The 23,592-nt window shown below is 40.7% G+C and overlaps 1 protein-coding gene across 3 annotated transcripts; it reads right to left on the bottom strand.

Annotated features, from left to right (window-relative positions):
• Positions 1–279: 279 nt before the first annotated feature.
• camsap3 (calmodulin regulated spectrin-associated protein family, member 3) lies at positions 280–23,592 on the bottom strand. 3 transcript variants are annotated; one of them, XM_061712643.1, is made up of 18 exons: positions 23,092–23,592; positions 15,957–16,219; positions 10,379–10,519; positions 10,078–10,164; positions 9,472–9,504; positions 7,896–8,034; positions 7,663–7,802; positions 7,473–7,557; positions 7,308–7,350; positions 7,166–7,221; positions 6,900–6,972; positions 4,698–6,822; positions 4,478–4,602; positions 3,633–3,925; positions 3,412–3,505; positions 2,949–3,073; positions 2,748–2,866; positions 280–2,652 (listed from the first exon to the last, which is right to left on the bottom strand). In XM_061712643.1, the coding sequence occupies exons 1-18, from the start codon at positions 23,222–23,224 to the stop codon at positions 2,353–2,355; spliced, it is 4,374 nt and encodes a 1,457-aa protein (XP_061568627.1). In that variant the 5' UTR covers positions 23,225–23,592; the 3' UTR covers positions 280–2,352. The 3 variants fall into 3 exon arrangements, with proteins under 3 accessions (XP_061568627.1, XP_061568629.1, XP_061568628.1); XM_061712645.1 differs by having other exon boundaries at positions 6,900–6,936; XM_061712644.1 differs by lacking the exon at positions 9,472–9,504.

Here is a 23,592-nt window from a genome sequence, read left to right as displayed (position 1 = left end):
TGAAACACAAGTACTGCAAAGATGTAATCAGGAAAACCTCAACCATTCAACTAAACAAATAAAAATGCATCTTTGAATAATGTCATTTTATGTCTGAACTTGTCTGTTCTACTCTCACCTTAATATTCAGTTACAAATGCAAAACATGACTGGGGAAAAAAAAAAAAAACATCTTCCAGAATGGTAATGCAGCCAGAATAAATTGTTTTACTTTAGCAGAAATAAATAAACATGAAATAAATTGGAAATCAATGAATAAAATGGAAAAATAGATGTGGGTGATTAAAAAAAAAGATTTTATTTTTCTGGTCCATTTGCCAGAGACAGTCAGTTTATGAAATTAACATACATACATAACGTGCTGGCACAGATTAGACAACGGAGGGGAAACAAAACAAAATATGACAACTATGAAATTAAAATTTGACTCAACCTTAACCAAAAAAGAAAAAGAAAAAAAGAATTTATGAAACTAAACAATAAATGCATAATCTAATTCAAAAGCAAATAAATACACCTCTAGGTGATGTGGGGACTCCTATAGAAGAATTGCACTGAATCAAAATATGATCATCACTACCACATGTTTAAGCTTTACAATTACATAAATACAAGCATCCACTAATTCTATATGCACTCCTTCACAAACGCATTTAAATCATTCATTCAACCATTTTATTTTTCCCACATCTGTATTGGAATCCCCTTCAAACATCACAATTCTTGGAGGCAGTCAGTTGTTTTGAAAAAACAAAACAAAAACAAAAAACAAAACAGCCATATTAAAGCAGCTGCTGTAGTGCTGAAGACTGCAGAGGAAGAGAAGAGGGATAATTTCCCACAGATTTCGTGGTATGACTGCATATCGCAAGCATCCGTGGAGCTAGTTTTCTCCTGATACACATGGACAATGGTAAAAGAGAGGGGGGAGCTGTTTGGCATTTTACATTCCCCTAATAATAGACGAAGGAGTCTCTAGATACAGAGGGGCAGATGAGGGCTGTTACAGTCCAGGAAGATCCTTCATTAAGAAACCTACTGTTCATATGCCAGGACACACAAACAGGGAATATCAGGAAACACACTTTCAGTGACCTAAAGAATTTAATCATCCGCAGACAAGCAGTTTCAGCTCTTTGACAATTTCTATTCATTCTCATTCATTCACATCTGTTCTCAAACATACATCTCACTAATGTTTAAGCAGCAGGCTAGCTTATTTGTAGCTTACAAAGGTCAACTTACTTTTTACAAATCATTGTCAAAAAAAAAAAAGAAGTCGTCATTAGCATTCAATATATATATATATTAAATCAGCACTGATTATCATTTTCACACAGAGCTGTATCCAGGTAATGATAAACATGATAAAGCACTCCTTCATGTTTCCAGAATTCTTTTGAGACAAACTCAGATAATATTTCAATGAGAAAAGCGAGTAAAAAGAGAAAGGGTCACATGACATTTCATTCTTCTTTCAGCTCCCAAAGTCTGAATGAATTTGTCCAGCAAAAACATGTCAGAAGAGTATAAAAAAAACACATCCAGATGTCATCAGATGAAGGAGAGTCGGAGTGAAGTCGAGTGCACAAATGATTGGGGTGAAGGCAGTCTCTTTTGTTTTTGTTTATTTTAAGTCCACCAACAACTACAGTAGCCACGACCAGTGCAACCCTCCAAAAGGGACCACCCACGAGGGCATTTCCTGGTCCAGACCAAACAATGAAAAACACCCCTGAATGGAATGAGTGGTTAGTGTGTGCCCTACATTCAAGAGAGCAGAGTTACCTGCCATTACATTTCAGCTGGGATCTTCAATCAGAACTGAGAGCTGAGCTGCCGTCTCAGTAGACTGGAGATAAAGCCCTGGAAGAAGAAAAGGCAGCAAAGAGGAAAAGCAAGCAGAATTGAAAGGGGTGGAAACTACTTGTGCCCTAAAATATGGATGTGTGGGCAAAGGCAGTGTGGTTGTCCCCCTTTCTTTTCTTTTTTTTCTACTCAAGTCACTAAATGACTCAGACATGGCAGGGTAAGGCAAGGCATGAGGAGGCAAGGGGAGATTTTTTTTTTCTTTTTAAATCCTGATGTAATCAATCACAATTTATTTTACAAACTGAGTACACTATATAGAGCCTGATTGAGTCAGTGACCCATTTAATTTGCATTTATAGTTGACTGGATTGTTCTACATGTCCAGGTTGATAACTGGCCAAAAAACCTGATCAGTCTTGTTCTCAGCTGCTCGTCAAGCTGAGAAATCTGCAGCGCCGTACTGGCCAAACTGGGAGTTGTCAAGTTGGGAGGCATTTCCCTGAATGGTGACATTCCAAGCCATTTTAGGCAAGTCAGTCTTTATTTTGGGGTGCTGAGCTTTTTGGGGGTTCCCGGACGCTTCTGCCAAAAGTGTCCAGGGATGGTGAAGGCGTCAACACTCATGGACATGGTTTTGGACGGGATGGCGGTGAACTGCTTGCGGTCAGAGCTGTACTTGTAAATGGACTCTACCATCTCCTGTGTGATGACTCGAGGGCCGATGCCAGTAAGGCGTACCATCTCCTCGGTTTCGGGGTTCATGGTATAAACTGCTCTGAACTGGCAGCTGGTATCTCTGAAGAGGATGAGAAAGTGATTGGCTGCGCTCTTCTCCATTTCCTGAAAAAAGAAACCCCAAAAAACAAGTTATTATGGTAATTTAAGGGAACATGTCAAGCCTCTTATTTGAACTTTGACACAAGTGGACAGTTTACCTCTACAATCTTGTTTTTCTGTGGTTCGTTGACCTTGCCAGCCAGGCAGCAGCGTGTGATGGCGTTATGGATGATGAACTTGTTGGACTTAAAGCTAGGCTCCTTGTACAGCTTTGGCCCTGGGAGATTAGACAAACAATGCTGGCGTTTTACTACTTCTTTTTTTATAAAAGATCTATTTATCTAGGACATATCACTGACCTGTGTATTCTGGGATGGAAGCAGGAGAGGAAATGGTGGAGCCAGTTTCCCAGTCCTTTTCTCCATTCTGTGCACTCATACGTCCTGGTGACATCAGTCGTGACCGGGAGGGTGAATGTGAACGGCTTAAGAGGGTTAAGAGTTCGGAGACAAAAGTCAGTTACAGGTGACATGAATCTTTGCACCCAACAGCGACGAGAACAGCTGCCGCAGTATTTTACTGTAGTGGGGAACAGCGGAAGATGTATGCTGACGAGTGCTTGTTTGTTGTACTCCTCTCAATCATAATCAAGCCTCGTAATGATACAATTGTTCAACCCTACTATACAACAGAAAATGTGTATCAAAGATACTTCAGATTTCTTTTTTAGTTACAAAATGATCTATATGGATGTTTATTGCTAAATAATACATCTCCCCTTTTCTGAGCTCTGAACCAAGTACATGCAGACCAAAAGATTACCTTGGAGACTTCCTGGGAGTCAGGCCGCCATGGTCATGACCCATAGAGGACAGGTTCATTGTTGAGTGGGAGTACACCTTGTTCAGCCTAGTGCCTGGACAAAGGACAAGAGGAACAGAAATAGTTTATTAAACCAAAGACTCAAAAAACCAAAAACGTGAGTGCAGAATTAAAAAAAAGGCAGAAAAACTAAAATCATGGTGAAAGTCAGAGTTACTTACCCATGAAACCCTTGACAGGGCTGTGAGAGAGGACGGAGTCGTCTCTGAACACAGTCTTGGGTCTCTGCTTCTTGACACCACGGACTGTGGTGGGTTTCTGTCTCAGCACTTTGTCCAAGTCCTCCATGAGCTTTAGCTGCTGCCGCCTCTCGTACTCCTGCCTGGTGAAGTCCCCTCTGCGCTGGGGCGTCCCCTCTGCTGGCGGGGTGCGTGAGTCTGGAGGGCTGCCAGGAGTCCGGGCTCTGTCTTCACTCTTATTTCCCCAGCCTTCAATAATCATCCACTGGGGTTTGCTAAAAGTACAGGGAGATGCTGTGTAAATCCTTTAAATATTTGATATTAAATTTCCAGCTTTATATGATTACGGGTCAGCTTTTCAAATTGAGGACAGTTCTTGTTTAATAAATGATGGAACACTAGCGAAGACTAGTTGTTAACACCATACCCCCATCCTCTGCTTGGAGAAATTGTCCCATCAGACACTAAATTTTGTAATTTTTGCAAAAGCCTCTTGCAGTTCCTCTGACATCATTAAAAAAGTAAAATTAAAATATGACAATTATGAATTTCGTGCCTTTCCAATTCAGTCAAATATTCTACAGTGAAGACGTTTTATGTGCAAGTGTGTGATTGTTGTTATGAACATTATGTTTTTAATTGATCTAGAAAAAAAAAAAGAATAAATATGATGAATTAAATTTTCTCTAAGCCAGATCTACATTCACCAGCCCAGGAATCAGTACATCTGATAAAATGTATATGCAATGTTTTAATTAGTACTGCTCTCGATCTAATTTGGTAATGAATGCAAGTATTTTTTTTATAAATAAATAAATAAATCTCACTTTGCTTCCTTTTCTTTTTCTTGCTCAAGTTTGCGTCTCTTCAGCTCTTCTGTTCTTTTCTGCTGTTTCTCTAGCAGAGCTGCTTTTCGCTGGGCCATCTCATCCTCTGTTCGATCTTTGGGATCCTATCAATGGAAAGACAATGAGTTGAAATTTCTTATAAAAAAACTTAAAAGAAAGAAGAAAAAAAAGTCGGTTAGTGAAATTATCCGTTGCCAACCTTGAAAAAGAAGCCAACTCCTGCTCTCGAATCCGGCTCTGTTCGGTCACTCATCGAATCCGAGAGAGCGTCAGGGTCTTGGGAATTTTCCTCAACATCTCCTTGTAAGCCAGCCAGCGAGATCTCTATCAAGCTGCTGCGTTTGCCATTCAACATCCCCAAGGGAGCATCGCTCTCAAACGAGCACTCTGATGGGGCACCGGAGCTGCAGGCCCCACTTACGAGCCCTTCCTTCTTAGCCAACGGACTATGCAAGGGCCCCGCATCCAGGTCCATACTAAATATACTCTGTCCGTCATTGGAGCCCACCTCTGACAGGGCATCGTCTGACGCAGGAGGAGCTGCTGGCACCGACATCTGTGAGGGGGTTGGTGTAGGTGGGAGGGCAGGAGTCGGTCCAGATGAGCGGAGTTCATCTGCACTATCAGAGTCGCCTATAGAGAAAGAGGAGGACGTCTGGACTTGCGATTGCCAAGGATTTACTCGTCGAAGATGGGGGATACGGTCCACGTTTTGAGGTGCATTGAGAACCCTAGACAGCGTTGGGACCTTCATGTCCACGTGACGACTGTGTTTGGGGCTTTTAGGTGGTACAGACTGGGCTCTTCGATGAACATGTGGAGACTTTGGGGCAGCGGTATGGTTTGTGACTTTGCGGGAGGGAGACGGAGACGAGGATGTCGAGTTTAGACCTCGGGTGGATTCTCGTGACAGACGTGCAGGGGGAGGAGTTGGGCTGGCTGTTTTAGGGCTTGCTGGAATAACCCAAGACTTCTTACTGGAAGTCACTGCCTTCTTCTTGATTAACTGATTCTGCTGCTCGCTCAGTCGGTGCATGTCACTTTGCAGTGAGGAAAGTGCTGCAGTTAATTTGGACACAGCATTGTTGTAGTCTCCTAAAGGAGCTGCCGCTTTCTCACTTGGTGTTTTCTCCAAGTTCTTCTCTAGCGGTGTTCCTGCTGATTCCTTGGTCTGAATGACCTCATTGCTGGGCATGAGGCCTCTTTTGACATCGATGTCACCCTCCTCAGAGGGGGGCTGTTCTTCTTGTTCATTCTGCTCGTCTTCCTCCATCCGAGCGAGTCTTTCCTCCAGAGTCAAGCGAGAGAGGTCATCTTCTGTGGACGAGGTGCTAACCTGGCCATCTCCGTTCCCCTCACAGCCATCTTCATTCTGCTCCTTCTTTAATTGCAAAAAGGCACTCTTCCCTAGTCTTTGTCGATGCTTTGCAAAAATGGCTTCAATGCGTTTCTTTTGGGCTTCGATAGCTTTCCGCTTTTCTTCGAGCCGAACCCCCAGCTCGGTCATCTCATTATTGAGTTGTGGGCTCTTGCTCGGGCTTTCCTCAGACTTCTGCGCCCAGGTGGTCATCTGAGGAGAAGACGAGTCGCTTGCTTTAGAAGAATCTATACTCTGCCTCTTTTTACGTTCCGCAAAGCTGGTCATCTTCACACCGCTGTCGGGCACATCTTTACTGTGGCCTCTGGCAGAGTTTCCATTCGATGCAGGTGTGTTTGGAGTGGACTGGGCTTTTGGCAGGTCTTCTGAGGCATCTGAATCCACACTGCCGTCTCTCAAGACAGAGTCGTCGTCGCGTGAACATTCAGAGGCGTTTCTGGTGCGAGCCGACTCTCTGGACTCTCTCGGAGGCCGGTACATCATTCCTGAGTGTGTTGGGGCAGAGCAACTGATGGGTTTCAAGTTGCTGTTATAACTAGAACTTGCAGGGTCATCGGGAGAATGAAGATAAAAGCCATCAGGAGCGCCGTCAGGGTGTAAGCGAGGCTCCATCTTGCTCTCGTTGTGAATAATTTGAAGCGCCTCTTCGATGGTTGGAAGCTCTCCCGTTTCATTTGCTGCAAGGTCATTATCCTCTTCCACCGCTGGAATACTGGAGGCCTGGGTGGCCCACTCTCCTTTCTGTGGACCATTGGGCTCCGGCGGTTTTTTGATGAAATGGCTGACGTCTTCTGGGTGGGTGTAAGGAACCCTGGTCATGCTTTGGACTGCTGGGTTGAGTTGATCTGAGCTTACAGAGCGGGTTATTACAGGATTGCCCATCACAATATCCACATCACTGTCCAGGCCGAAAGGAATGCTGAAGGAAACTGCTGACAGCGGCCGGCTACGAAGAACACAAAGCAAGTATGATGAAAACATGATCAAGTGATTCTTTTTGTTTTTTCAGTATAAAAGTCCTACCCGAGTGGTTTCTTGCTCCACATCTTTCCAACTCCTTCTATATGAGACATTGAGGTAGACTGAGTCAGAGATCCTGAGTACAACAGGACACACATGGACACGTAAAGGCATGCAAACCACAAATGGACACAAAACAACCCAAAAAAATAAGTCACAAAACACATCTAAAAAAACTAATGAAAATTGAAGAAAACGGGTATAACAAAAATAAAACAGATGTGCAGTTTGGCTTAAACAAATCAGAGTATGGTCTTAATGTGACCTACCTGATCCAGGGGAAGAAATAGGGAGAAAAGGTTTTTTGAAGATGGAGGGGGAGGTACTGAAAATAAGGAAATCGCTTTTTGGTTAAAACAATTACTTGAATATTGCTTCAAATGTAAAATTATATTTAGAAAGATTCTTCACCTGTTACCACTCGAGCTGCTTTGTGTTGCTGGCATGGATCCATCTAGAAAAGAACATTTTTTTTTTTTAAAGACAACAAAATCCTCAAATAGATTAAAAGTTAGGGCATTAAAAGGTGTCACCTCAGTGGTAACGTTCGACAAAGTTTGAATTAGTGAGGCATACCTAAAGTATCTACTGGCTGTACAAACTCTGGCCTTTGTACCTCGAACCAGCAGAGCAATTCTGACAGGAAGGTCAGCAGATTCAGCTAAACAATGACCACAAAAATGATTCAGAATTCATTTGAAAGTATAGTATTTCGTATTTTTGCAAATGTCATTCAGTTCATTAGTGGTTGGGATTGTGGACGCACCTGAAGCTCCTGCGGCGTGTACAGCATGTCTTCAAGTGCTAAGTGGCAGCAGCCCTTCAAACAGCTGTCACAGAATTCGCGGATGATCTGCAGGTTGTAGAGACTATCCGCCACAGACATGGAGTCCTTCATACAAACATCTGACAGAGACGGATAGAAGTGGAAAAAGTGTTAAACTGACAACTCCTGTACTGAGAAGCTGTTCTTGCAGTGTACTTAGATAATTTTAGTACCTTCAAGTCTGAGTAGACCGGGGCAATAGTAATGTATGACTGCAGCAACAGCGCAGCCACTGGACAGATCTTTGACTTCATTCACTACCGGGAAGGTTGGCTTTGCCTTGGATTGTATTTTATCCTTCCTGTATCGGAGCTATAAAACAGGAAGACAGACATTTAAGCACTATCACAATGAACACCTGTATACGTTTCTTTTTTTGGATGTTACCGTCAACCATCAATACCATGTAGGGCTGCACGATTCTGGACAAAATGAGAATCACGATTTTTTTGCTTAGAATTGAGATCACGATTCTCTCACGATTTTTTTCCAATATAAAATGTATTGCACTTATTACTTTAACTTTGCAACAGCTGAACAAAATATATATATAATAACAATAAACATCTCTTGTCTTCTTTACACAAACCTTTGAATAATTTAAACAATAATAACAATTTTGAACAATATTTGTTCCTCCCTGAGTTGCACACCCTTTCAGAAAGGGGACTTGTAACAGATCCTGTAGTTCTGAGGCAACAATTATAACATTATTCCTCTGGCTGCTTTTTGCTGTAACAGCTGACATTGAACATAAAAACAATAAACATCTCTCTTGGCTTTATTTTAACAATAACAATTTTAACAATATTTATGTGCAATATGTGTCAGGTGATGAGAAAGGTAGATGTTTCTCCAAATGTAATCCACAATCATTAACAAAATATAACAAACATGACAACATGATAGTTGACCATGACAGGACTACAACAACCTAGAACATAGGCCTAGTCCTTTTTTTAGGCAGCCATCTTTAAAAAAAAAAAAAAAAAAAAATTAAATCGTCGTCATTTGGAAATGAGATTGCGTTCAATCGAGATCGCGATTTTTTAACGATTAATCGTGCAGCCCTAATACCATGCTTTTAAAAACATGAGTCCATAGTCGCCCACAGAGTAATCAACAAATATAAGATGTTAAGATTTAGATTATGAATGTGGCAAGGAGCAAAAATGAAAAGTCATGCTAAAGACGACATGTAAAAAGGAGTGAGCAGAGGTGAGGACATGGCAGACACAAAGAAAAGACTGAATCCGAGCAAAAAGGCGGAGAGTTTTGTAGGGGAAAAAGTGGGTCAAGTGAGGGTCTCGGGAGGCAAGAAAGATGCAGTTAGGGAAAGAGAAATACTTTAGGTATACCTGCAGTGCACACACACACAGCCTACTGTCAACAGACACGATCTGACTAAAACTCTCTGTTAAGGCCCATACAAACAAGACTCTGTCACACACCAGAGAAACCAGTTGTACAAGGCAGTTTCAAAGTCCTGCCTTAATGGAGATGCGATTCATGCACCACTCATTCCCCACAAACAATGCCTTTTCCCTTTATCCTGCAACATGGTTACTTGAATGCTGTTAGCTTTAATCTAATGCCATCTAGGGTTTGATGAGTAATGCAGCCTCACTGTTAAAAAAATAATTAAAAAAAAAAAACAGACCTGACCAGATAACTTGCTGAGAGAATTGATGAGGACACTGGAGGGATGGAGAAATAAGAAGAAGAGGCAGAGGAAAGGAGGGAACTTACAGGAACAAGCTTCCAGTACCAGCGAGTGGGACACTGTCAGAGTAGAGAAGGAAATAACAGAAAACAAAAGAAAGAGGGAAATGGAGAACAGGAGCACAAGGAGAGGTATTCAGCCTACAGCGGAAGAACTAGACAAACGGGAGAGTGGGTAGTGATGACAGTCGTTTTAAGAAATGGCTGCTGCCATGTTGAAGGTGTCAACAACACTTTTCTACAGCGGTCTGAGAAACATGCCGCGGCAGCCACTGTGGCCAACACTTGCTCCAGCAGCAGAGAAGATGTTCAGACCACTGGAAGCAGATCATTAACTCATTCTGAGAGTTAATGCAACAGCATGAGGAATGGGAAACTGGGTTTACAGTCAGTACCACAAAACTATTTTTTTAAATTAATTAATCCACCTCGAGGACACGAACTCATGCAACACGAACTGTTGAAACAACTGCAAAAAAACCAACAAACTAACTGGTCATACCAATTACTGCTTTCCTTCCCCCTTTGACATTTTGATTGTTTTTGTGTTCACAAAAATAAAAGGTTGGTAAATACAACAGATACAATGATTGTGTAATAAAGACAACAGTATTAAATGCATGCAATACTCACAGAGGGCTCAACAGGTTGGGGCTCTGTAACTGCCTGAGATGAGTCGGTATGGGCTCCTTCAGTACGTTCCCTCAGCTTCTGGTTTAACTGGGGGCATGGTGAGAAGAGACAAATATATAAGCATTTTGTTCACCAAAAAAAGCACCTACCGGTACATTGTTAATGTATTAAGGATTTGCAATTTCTCTTTGTCAAGCTAAAACTAAACAAAGAGGCTGAGGACATGTCTGAACAACGAGTGACATCTGACGAAAATACAGTAAAGATGTGAGGCTTTGTTTTTGTCTGAAGTCATACATACCCCATCAACCCAGTGAAGCAGAGCATCCTCCCAGCAGACAGCATCACCCAGGAGCTGAGCAGAGCCACGTGTCTTCACTGCAGTGACCATCTCCATGGCTCCCACAGCCATCAATGCATCCATCACTGCCAGGTGAGCACTCTGAACCAATCACAAGAGAGAAACAAGAGGAACTGAGCACCAAAGAGCCTAAGCAGCACCAATCAATTACAGTTGACACAGTAATGTTGGACACTTTTTATTTCTATTGCTAAAACAGGTTCACCGGTTAGAGCAGCGATGCCACCGATTACCAGCAGCATCCTCAAGAGGTCACCAGAAGATCGACACTCTGCAGAAGCTTTGACTGGCATTCTCAGTCAGTGAACACACACGTCAATAGATGTGGATGAACTTTGGACCATTGTTTGTACTCATTAAATCATTACATAGACTGAAGAGCAGTAATATGATAACAGCAATGTCCTGGAACTTTCATCCCTCAGCTGCCCCCCCCCCTTCAGCCACTTCCTTTCCTGTCTCTTTTGTACGGCAAAATCTTTCAGTATGACTCATGCACAAGAGGCTGCATAATAAAACAAGAGGCTGTAACTAGATTACCAGAATACAAAACGAAGACAAATATCATCTATGAAGAAAACTAATGTTTTCGACTGCATATATTTTGGCAGAAAGCATAAAGGATATAAATCTTACTACAGTTATAGACGTAAAGACACAAATTGGATCCTGTTCAAAAATTCCCAAACAATTTTATCCAATAAATATTTCCTAGTGCAGAGACTGCTCAAATAGCCGGAGCTCATTAAAATGTGCCGCCAACATTATCAGCTCAGTTAAAGCGAGCGCTTTAATTCTTTAAACCTGTTACCTTATAAGAAGTCCTACGTTTGTGCCATGAGGCTACAACCAACAATGTTGTGCACGTCTAACCTCTTTAGCGCTAAAAATGAGTCACAGTACCCCCTTAATAGTTTATGTATTAAAAAAAAGAAGCAATTTTTGAAATATCAAACTCTTATCTGAAAATGTAAGATTATTCTGTGAATGATTCATTTTCCTCAGCCCATGCTTTAATGTGCGATTGTTTCGTTGCTTTCTTTGTCTGTATCGCCAAGTTGCCAGTAATGATCAGTAGAGGGACCTGTTTTTCTCTTTAATGGCAAACTGCAGCACCTGCCTTTTGAAAAAACTACAGTCTGACCAAGAGAAAAGAAAGGCAGGTCACAAACAACAGATTCCTGCCAAGGGGCCACTTATTCAACCTCAGCATACAAATTTGAGCTTAATCCGTCCTAATCGGTGCCTGGTCCCTTTAACTACAAATAAAAGCCAGACATTCTTATTCCAACCTGTTATGTAGCCCCATACAGGGCCTTGTGTCAGTCCAGCTGTGCTGTGCGCCCTGCTTGCATGTCTGCCTACTCAACCCTGATGTAAAGTGCTGACCGGGGCAGACCCAGGGATGGGACGAACAGGCTGGGCAAAGCCAGCAAAAGGCCTGCCAGATAATGTTGGGACAAGCTCTCTAGATGTGTTGCAGCCTTTCAGTGCTGGTAATGTGGCCGTGGCTGGTCTGGCCTCCTCCGTGCCCAAGAGACATGGCTTGATTTTCAGGGAATATGAAATATTTCAACACCTTTCTTCAAAGATTTATCCAGTACTGGTTCTTTAACACCATGATTTAAAGAGGCAACATATTTGACAGGATGACGCAGGAAAGCAAAGACAGACCTAACAAAGGTCCTGCCATTCCTCTGTTGTCATCTTGGACATAGATTATTCATAGAAGATACACAAAGGGTTAATCAAGGCAAAAAGTGCAGAATGGATAGGACAGAAAGAGAGGGAGTTGCTTTTAAATTTCCCGTTGTAGGCCCAAGAGAGCTCGCTAAGCTAAATCACAAGGCCCCCCTAATGAGAGTAGAGAGAGGAGCCACTCGAACACAGAGCTCTGAGCCTGCCAGATCACCATAACAACCAGCCAGCTGACCCACAATGCATCTCAGTGCAAGCCTGACAGCAGCACTGATCTGTGCTACCGGCTTAGCCCCGGCGTTCTGCCCGGAAATATCCAGCACCTCTCAGCTGATGTGACAGTGAGAGGGCGGAAAAAATACAAATAAAATAAATAAAAAGTATACTTCATCTCTTTCATAATTACATTTTTTTTTTTTAAAGGACTTATTTAGCAAAGCTGCTTGCATAATTCCATCAACAACTTAATGACACAAAATAAGCAAAGGCATCCTGTTGATCGTTAAGCAAGATTATGATGCAGGGGGGAACAAAAACAAAACATAAAAACAAAAAACTGATTATGTCTGAAATATGACTTAACCCCATCCCCCCATGCTCTGGCTGGTGGCTGCTGATGGGGAGACAAACGGGGGATCAAGCAGGCCTGGGGCCCAGCAAGGGATTTTGAAAAGGAGGTTATATGGACACCAATTTGCACATGTACTGTATTCTGAAGCAAATAAAACCAAAGTTGAACAGCTTTACACTATTTTTTTAAATTAAACTTACAGTTTCTGAGTTGAATAACAAACTGTTCATTTTCCAACAAGCAAAGTGTATGTTTGTAAGATGATGTTTAGCATTGACAAAAGTGGAGTCAATTTCATTGTCAGCTGAGCTCCTGACTGATGTTCACTTGACCAGAAACCTGCCAACATAGATACATGATTTAAGACACCTACAAGGGGCCATGACCAAAGGCTGGTTACATTACAGGCAAAAGATTTACTCTATCATGGCTGGAATTGATGTTTAAACCCATCTCTTGTGTGATCAACAACACTCTCCATGTGTGCAAGGTGGGATTGTTGTGCCTTTGTTGCATCCACCCAGGAGGTAGTTGCACCGCTCAAGCATGGCGGGACAAGCTGAATAGACACAAACGATGTTGAGTAACAAGTCCTTCGATTTTACAATGTTCATGTTCCATTTCAAAGCACATACTGGAGTAGCAGTACATCAGCTCTTTAAGCACAAAAAAGAAGTGCTGTGGGGTTTTGTTGTTACATAATAGTGCAGTATCTGAGTTAATAGTGGTATAATCATGCCCCTCACATGAGACATGTTGGCTGCATGGTGCCTCACTGGTCATCTCTGGCATGTCAACTAATAGTGGATGATGAAGTTCAGTCTGTATGGCAGATTATCTCTAATCTTCAAAGATCTTTATCCTCAGTCTGAGGAGTGATGGGGGCTGGGCCAGCACCACAAGGACAGATAGCAGTGGGACTCAGACACCCGTATGAATAAAACAAGTGACCATCAAATGAGCAAACAGATACAAATATGAATGAATTAATATTTTTTTAAATATATAAAAAAACAGTTTATCTTTCCAAAGTATGTGCTATAAAAGGAACCAACTCAAAATTCAATAAAAATTAGGGGAAAAGCATCAGTCATCTTACACCATTCATTTTTTTTTTCTTAATATCTTTAAAACTGTTAAATGAGGAACTTGTAAAAGCAAGGACCAACATGAGGGGAAGAGAGCTACAGATCCACTCCTCTTGTCCTACTTTGATCACAGCACAAACTGCAGTTTTACAGTTTGGTATGACATTAGATACTCCAACATTGATGGTGATGCATGAAGCCGAGCCGGCACCAGCGTTTTTTTGGGGTCTGATCGTACTGGTACTGCGCAGAAGCCATTTCAGCGGCCAAGACCTACATTGGTGCTCAGTCCTTGTAATGCTGCAGTATGACCCACTTTCTTTGCTTGTCACATTTTAACTGCAGTGCCACTCAGTAGCATACATGGCCCGAGAGCAGCCAAAAATCATCTGGAAGGTTTATAAACCAAAAAACAGCCAGTGTAGAAATGGGAGTAACTGCCAAATCAGAGTTTAACATCTAAAGCTGGGATGCACTGTGGTCTGACCTGGAATCATCATCCAGAGCTGGGACACACAGCATAGAAGCAGATAAATTAGTGCAATAAGGGATTATACATAAACTGTGCATGACTGTATTATTATTACTGATGCATAAGCAGTTATGATGACGCTACAGATATTACTAACCCTGGAATTGTTCATCGTGATGGCTTTTAATTGAACTCTTTACCATTTCATGTTTTTTGCAGCCTTTATGTGAAACAGTACATGGATAAGATACTAATTTTCAAAAAGCTCATATGGGGATTTAAGAAAAGCAATTACTGATCAGGTCGATAATTGGATAAATCTTACGTCATATCTTAGGTAATTTCATACTAATTCGACAAATTTTAGCCTCATCCAAATTCTACAAATATATATGTCATTCATTTCAAGTTTTACAGGTCAAATTCTTGAATGTTAGTAAGAAGCAGCACTGCATGTCCATATGTGAACAAAAGAAAAATGTAAAAACAACACTTTGCAGATAATAGTTAAGGATAAAAAGGCACTTCAGAAGCATAGAAAATTGACCGGTTGATGGACTATATTAGCCTACAATTAGTTCAGGGAGAAGCTGCATGTGACATGCATTAAGCAATGGATTGTATGTATTGGAATGTACTTAAAATTTGTTAACTTTGTTTGTTTTCTGCATAAAGTACCCTGGCAGACTCTTTCATGAACTATTTCTATCCAATTGACCTGAATTGAATAAGAAACAGACTGGATACTAACCAGCTTTATATCTGAACTGGATGTTTCAGTCCAACAAATGGCAGATTTGTTTTCCTGGAAACAATTACTCTCATCTTCACAAGCATGTTGTCAACAGAGGCAGCGTTCACCTAACAACACTGTTCCCAATGAATCCCTGAGGAAGTCCTCCTCAGCTTTCAAAAACACTGTGCACAAATCAAAATAGCTTGGAATATGGAGTTACATGGCACCTTGTTTAAAAGCATAGTGATCTGTGTAAGAATATATTATCTGACATAAAAGGCATCTCCCTTTTTTGGAATATAATATTTAAAGAATTGAAAACTAAATTGGTAATCAATATATTATCAGACTGAAGATCTTGGGATTATATATAAATTATATAAAGAAAAGAGATTTATGAAGATCTTCTAACAAAGCTTAAGGGGGAAAACCTGTTTCTCCTGAATTAACTCACTCAGCCACCTCATTGAATTCACTCAACACAGCATCTACAGTTTCACCGGAACTGTTTAGTTATTGTTGTGATCTGGAACCATCTATTGAATATGGACTCTCTCACACACACACACTGAAACTAAAGTAGTCATGCTCTTGTCCTCGCAGCTGGAACCACTCATCCTTTGAGATCAGTTGGGAAAGCGTTAGAGGATGGGGGAGGACTGAATGAGTAGGGGTCTTTTGATGATTTTTTAATCCTTTAAATCAAAGCATAAACACACCCTTATATTAGCAACCAAGGGAACTCTGCTTCTCTACAAATTTCTAAATGGCAGATAATTTGTTTCCAAAAAGAAGACATTCACTCCTTTGAATGATGCAAAAACGTATAAATACAGTTGCTTGAAGTGGTTACTGCGCATGAAATTGCCTACTTTTGAAAAGCAGACTTATGCGTTTACTCCACTCAGAATTACTAAAAATCAGTTGGTCGCCACACAAGCATCACACATTACCATTTTGATGGGTTTATGTTGGAGGTCTGCATCAGTCACTGCTGCTTCCTGGTCTCTGGCCACTACGCCTCTCTGAATGAGGAGTTGCAACAGAGTAACATTGTCTTTGGGCTGCGGCTCAGCTTCAGTGCCCCCCAGTAAAAGGCTGTAGGTGCGACAGTAGAGCTCCGAGGACTGGAGGAGACGTGTGACTGGAGGTTTGAGATGTTCCTGTTCATATTGGTCACAGTAGAAGGGGTCACGCAGCTCTGCAGGGACATTTTCTGCAGGGAGAGGCAAAATGCATATATGGTTAGTGTCTTGTTAACTTTTAAAGCAGTGACCCCCCACACACACACACAGACATTTTTTTTTCTAAAAAAAATATAGATATACATATGTAAAATAAGAAAGGAGAAATTAGGAAAATCCTTTGTCCACTGCTAAAATTCTTCTCCACAAGAATTAAAAGATTTTTGGAACATGTTCTGTGGATTAATATAGTTAAAAGTAAAATTCACACATTGAGCAAAGATAAGTTTGTACAAAATACATGTATATACACATCTCAAACACCTCCTGCATGGTCCTGTGCAACCATACTTTTAGTTTGTGACTCAGCAAGTAGCACTGGGAATTTTCATGAACAGCTGCAGGAAAGGATCAAATAAAATACTCCCCTAAAACAACATGTAAATAAACCAACATACAGTAGCATCTGAAAAAAAACTCAGGTTGAACGGAGGATAACTTCTGAAAGGAACCTTTTCTCAAGAGTATCTCAGGACATGCAAATGCAAACTACCACAATACTGACTTAAAAACACAAGTGAAACATCTTTCTTTTTTTTTTTAAAGAGTTAAAGTGTTAGCTGTCAACGAGAAGCACATGCATTATGTCAAAACTTGTACACATGATCTTTTTGTCCATGTTGTTATTTGGAAACTATTAGGAAAAAGCAAACTTGCAGAAAACACTAAAGAAATGCATCACTTTAGATTTTTAATTTAACCGAGTAAATCATTGGCTGTTAACCATCCATGACCAGTCGTATCTAAACTTTTGCATGCCACTGTACTGAAAAGTAGAACTGGGGCAGGCAACCCCGGTCCTAGAGTGCCACTGTCCTGCATGTTTTAGATGTCCCCCTGCTTCAACACACCCTGAAACAAATGCCTGCCATTAACAGGTTTGTACAGTCCTTGGTGTAAAGCTGATGATGACGAAGGAGACATCTAAAACATGCAGGACTGCAGCCTTCGAGGGCCAGGGTTCCCCAGCCCTGCTCTAGAGTATATGTGGCTTTCAAAACTCTTGTTGTTTTTACTGCTACTATACAGTCACGGTGGATCTTACTGTAATATATTAATTTTAGGTCAAACTACTACATAACACATTTTGTCCAGTGTGTTACAAGAAACGTGTATCATGACCATTTGCCTCATTATTCAGCCAGATATTAACAAACATATTCTACAGTAGTTAGCATGGAAACCTGCCTTCTGCCAGTTGAAGCCCAGACTATGACACGTGCAGTTATAATCATTCACGCGTGGAGCATGGCCATCAAGGTCACTGGAGCAAGGCACATCCCGGAGGTTTTCGGCTGCAGATTCCAAGATGCTCTGCAACTTGAGTATTAGCCTTTTTTCAAACTTGATCAGGCCGCTGAGGTAAATCTTTGTACTGGAACGCAGCAATATGAATTGAATGCAACTTTAAAATAATACCCACCACAGACTGATCTCTGTAAATAAGTTCAACACACTGCAAACATTATCCTACAAAAGCAAACTTGACAACACCCACATTGAAACTGGTTTTTCGACAACACAAAACACCATCTGGATCTCTGGTTGCAATCCTACTTAAATTTAGTTACTTGGAATGGCCATTTTTCCTCTTAAGGTAAATAATTACTAAAAGACAAGTAGAAAAAGACATTCACTTTAGAATAAAGTTTGTTAACTACAGGCCAAGACAGCCTTTTAGAGAAAAACAAAAGGTACAAGAGAGGTGTCCCTACACTGCAGTATAATTTTGCAGTCGCGTCATGGATCCTCTGATATCAGCCACCAAAACAAACAGCCTGTGTTGGATTCATGCTTCGTTCTCTGCTTCTCACTCAATTATAGCTACACTTGTCTCACAATATTCTCAGTGGCTCCTTTTGCTGTATTTTTGCTCCAACAGAAAAAAAACAAAAAATCTCACAGTTGGGTACAAAATACTTATAGACGCTCATCTATCTATTGTATATGTAGAAAAGAGGGAGAAAGTATTTAAAAAAAACTCCAACATAAGGCAAAGCAGGATGCAAATGTCACAACTGAGTGAGATGAGTCAAAGAGATATGAGCATGATTTCCCTATGAAACAGTCTTGCTATGAATGATGACTGTGTGTTGCATATTAGAAATAAACTATGTACAAATCTAATGTAGAAATAATCCTTTTTTTTTTTTAAGTGTACAAATATAGCGATTTACCAATATGACGTGCACAGCCATTATTAATAATAAGAATAGGAATACAATGCAAGAATGACTGAGCCTGTTTTGAAATTCAAGCAGAAATAACTGTGGTGCCATCATAATTATGTTGGCATCAACACACCTTCAGAAGCTATTTAAATTAAAAACACGCGTTTGCAGGAACTGGAGCAACCACCTCCCCGTCACTTTCACAGTTCATGGAGTCAGAGCTTATCTACTGGTTTGAGTAAGCAGGCAAAAGTCAAATGCGTGCAAGTTTATGGACTCAGTATTATCATGGTGGTTGAGCTAGGAGATTGCCGTTGAGGCAGGGAGCCAGCAATTTGCTCTCTACAGATTAAAATATGACATTTTTAATCCCTAAACCTTCATCACAGTCCTCACTATAACATTCTCTGACTATTCAGCCAAAAAAATAAAAAAAATTGGTGGAAAATTTGCAGAGTCGATTGGCAAAGTACCTATAAATTTACAATTATCCCTGCGTTTAAAAGTTTAGTGTAGCTGATAAAGCGTACCGTCTCTTGCATTCAGTAAGCTCAGCTGTGTTAGTTGCTATTTATACTGAAGTGCACTGTTTGATAACAGGAGCCACGTGTTCCACTTCATCGACTGATTGAACTGTCGTGCTGGTCACGTCACAGACATTAGTACACGTCTCACAGTAATTATCACACAGAGATACGCAAGTTTTAACAAGGAAAGTTTAGCAGAAATCAGACAGCTCTTAAAACCTTCTCTACCAAACGACCATGCTTGGTTTGAGAAAACCCTACCACCCATCCCTTCTTACTATTCATGTAGATGAAACAATCAGCATCCGGTTGCAAGACGGTTGCGTGAGAAACAACGTACAATTATTAGCTCCCCCTACAGAACATTTTCAGGAACTCTTGAATATATTAATTTTACAAGAGACTAGATATGCAGAATTAAGAAGATAAGCATCCAAACAGGAAGCTCGGTTGGCATGATTCCCTCCCATGTGCCATGTTCAAGGATCAGTAGATATTGGAAAATAGAGATGAAAAAACCCATATGTGGCTGAAAGGATCAAACACATGTGATCATCCTCTCTTGTATGGAGAACAAAGCAGGTAGTGTTTCGTTGCCCCCAAACCTAGCTGTGGTGAGAGGTGCACTGTGAACGCCCCCTTCTCCACGTGACTAATAGAACCGACTGCTAAAAGCCCTAACAATGGTCTCAGATAATAAACCAACTGGACTGTCTTTGTCAATTTGTATTAATTTCCCCTTTTAGCTTTTTTTTTTTTCTCCGAATATAATCCTGAATACAGCGAACATTAATAAACTTCACTGTAAATTAGGAATTGATTGCTTGGCTGATGATCAGAATCAGCTGATTTTCAGCTTGACCAGTTTGGACTGGTGACCATTTAGATCAGACCCCCCTCCCCCCCTGCAGTTACTAAATGCATCATGGCCCAGCAACCAAGCAGTACCACACACTCACCAGGAATCTCACTAATGTGGAAGTTTTTCCGTGCCATCACAGGATTCCCCTTATTTAATCCATTATTTAAAATGTCATATGTATTTAATGCCATATAAATACTCTGGGAAAAGGCAGTCCTAATGCAGTAATCAACTTTACAACAGACATGATGTCCATGATGATGTCCATGTTGGATCTGACTGCTAATTTTTTATTAGCTGATGCACATGATTTCATTTGCAAAGCTACAAATTTATACCATAGTGTTTCCCCCTAAATTCAGGATTTAGTAGATTGAGGAAGACAAATTATTTGTTGCATTTTGAATGCTCAATTTAACATAAATAAATAAATACATAATAAAACAAAAAAAAACTTCCTGTGGTCAGTTACTGATGCGGAGACAGTGGGCATAGTGCTCTACACTGATGATATTAACAAATCTGAAATTATGTGTTCGGAAAGAAAAAGCTAATTGTAAACACTTCAAAAGTAATAACTAGTTAAATTACTATAAACATGCCAGGCCTGACAGCTCTATGCATCTGTAACATTTATAAAACAAGCACCGCTGTGCTGTATCATAGCAACCTTAAATTGCATTAAAATGGACCAGTACAAAGAACAACATTGCATAGACCGACTGTGATTACATTATAGGAGCTGATGCACCCATAATTGTGCATGGGACAAACTGGAGAGTAGGATGATTATCAATTTGACAAAAGTGTCCACAAGCTAGAAACAACCTCTATATTAGATATTTTCATACTGTCCCTCAGTGCTTTGATGTGTAGTTTGGTTTGGGAACTGATGTTTCTTTCAGTAAAGCGTCAAATTAAACTGGAACACACTCTGCAACTGTTTCAGCAGACTTGTCTTGGTGGATTTTATCTAGTATAGGAATAGGAATTCCAACTTTCTGAGTAAACACCAACAGCAAGCCAACTTCCTCCTCGGTTCCTTGTCTCTTGTTGACACTTGATAGTTACAAATGGCTGGAAAAGGCCGAGTGATTGTACCAACAGGATTTCAGTGTGATCTCACAGCGACTCTTGTTCAAGTATGAAGGCAAAAGTGCCGTGCAGTACAGGTACAATGTGGTTTGGTTTAAACGGACGTTAAACTTCTGCCACTGTGTATCAGTGTATGGATAACATTAACAAATTAGATATCAAAGTGTGAAGTCAGAAGGAAAGCTGGAAGATCAAAATATTTTACACCCAGGGCTAGACAGTTTACAATATCAAGCCTCTCCCCAGCCTAAACAGGTATATCCTGAGTTTCATTCCTAACTAATGTCACACACTATCTTGAAACACTTTCAGATCATCTGTCACAGGAACTTCAAAAGGCAGATCATAATATAAATCCTAGCTTAACCACTTTTCGTTAGCCTTCGTGTTCATATATTTCAAAGACGAGCACGGGGCAATTAAAAGATTATAACTCAGGACACAATTATCTTCTATTTAAAAAGGGCTTTTTTTGTTTTGTTTTCTTTGCCTACAGGAGACAGGAAAATGATGGCTGGAGCTCATTTCTTTAGACTTTGGAGAATATTACAAGGTTCAAGTATTACATTCCAAGCTGCTTTTGTTAGACATGGGGATAAATAATTATTGTTGCTGGTTGTGGTAAAGAAGAGAATAACCGTCTTATGGAGGGGGTCTACATTTTGGGTAATTGCTCTCCTTGCCTTGTAACATTATTTCATGCCATCATAGATAATTCAATACAAGCCTATAAGAAGATTATAGAGACTAGACATGTATTCATTTTAGGCTAGCCCATATTAGACTTTAGAGCTTTTTCTATGTCAGCAAGACTGTACCAGTTTTATTACAAAGACTTCCAAGACTATGGTCTGCCAAGAATTTATTTGTTTTTGTTTTTATCATAAAAAGAAAAAAATAATCACGTATAGTCCTCATTAAGCAGACTGATCTTTAAAAGCTGAGGACTAGAAGACCCAGTCTGGTTCCTGCTGGGCTATCTTTTGTCCTGGTGAGTTTCTGGGAGGGGACCCGATGATGTCGTCTTGTATTTGCATGAAACTATCAGCAAGGCCATTGAGTTGATTAAAACAAAAACTGAGCACAGCAGTCGTGTCACAGTCTCGTGACTTGGCACTGAGCAATTTTGATCATAGGGCGTGGCTGAGGTGTTACACCCAGCAAACACAGGTTGGGGCAGCATGGAGTCTTAAATCGAGGGGCTGGCTGGGATGGTATTGTGCAAGTCATGTTGTAAAGTGAAACAGAGTTGATCTCTCAGCCTTAACAGGCCACACTGAGTTTGCGTTTTTGAAGTCGCATACTGTGCTTTAATCTTGCTTTGGATCAATAAAGTAAATCCATTAGTTCTATTAAATGTAACCATTAAAACAAAGGCCTATCACTGTAGACTAATGAGTGAAATCTGGTCAAAAAGAGATATGAGCTTAAATGGACAGAAATAAAGGACATACAGTATGATGCATTTCTCACACAAAACTGTTGTAATGTCTGCTGTGCAAGATCTTTCCCAGTTACCATTTGAAGCTTTGAAATAAACCCAAATTAAAATTGAGTCTTATGATATATGCTCATAAAATTATTTCATTTTCTTGAGTGTGATTTCCATCACAGAGGATGGGTGATTTGGCACTGTTGAATTTTGCTGACTAAGGATATTGGAGAGGAAAAAACAAAACAACAAACGCTTATGTGCCTGCAAAGTTTGTTTTTTTTAATCAAAATTGTATGTAATGGGACTATATGAATGGAAAACCGGTATTCAATTTTGTCAATTAGGAGGATGTTATCATCACAGAAGAGGAAGCATCCCTAAAGACATGAATGTCCCATATGTCTGTGGAGTTTACCCAGTGACTGTAAATCTGTCATTTTAGTCCTCTGGGCTGGTAGGACCAAAGAAGAAAAAAAGAAATGGGTTAGCATGATAAGAGAGGCCTACAAGAGGAGGCCCATTTCACTAACAAACATACCCCTACAGTGAGAACAAATGACATGTGTCACAGTCACAAAACAGCGTACAATGCAGGCGTCCTCTTTTCACATGCAGCCTCTTTGTGCTCAAAAATCGCTGAACCATACAAATGCTGCATTTTCCTACAAGCATGTGGTTTTCGCCAACATAAACACAAACACATTGCGCACTCTTTTCGATGACAACTCAAACCAGGCCTCATCTAAAAACCTACCTGCACTGCCGTAGGATTTCGCCAACAGCCATCCGACACTTGCGCATATTTTTGATTTAGTGCAGTCATACAAATCCAATGGCTTTATGTCTGGAACCACAAAAGTCTTCCTCATAGTAGGGGAGTCCACCATAGCGAGTCTATAAAAATATGTCGAAGGGAAAAAGACACGAAAATATATATATATATGTAAAAAAAGAAAAAAATGTTCAAGCAACCATTATTTTTGTAGACTATTCCACACGACTGCCGCGGGCTGGGAATACGGATGTGGTGTCGGGTTTTCCTAGGGAAATATCCGCCCCGGTCCTTGCTTTTCCAGCCAGCAATTGTCTTCTTTGGAGTGGATTTTTTTAGAGACAAAATATCCGCTTAATTATATCTCACAAATAAATGAACCCCCGACCCACTGGGGTTTTAGACAAAACCGAAGCGGTTCCCCTTGTTTTTGCCCTTCTTGGCCCGCATTGCCGTGTTGTCGGTCCACCGTCCGCAGCTCCG

The sequence above is a fragment of the Cololabis saira genome, chromosome 21 (genome assembly GCF_033807715.1).
Source record: "Cololabis saira isolate AMF1-May2022 chromosome 21, fColSai1.1, whole genome shotgun sequence".
NCBI classification, from domain to species: Eukaryota; Metazoa; Chordata; class Actinopteri; order Beloniformes; family Belonidae; genus Cololabis; species Cololabis saira.
This window is presented reverse-complemented; position numbering and strand designations above follow the sequence as displayed.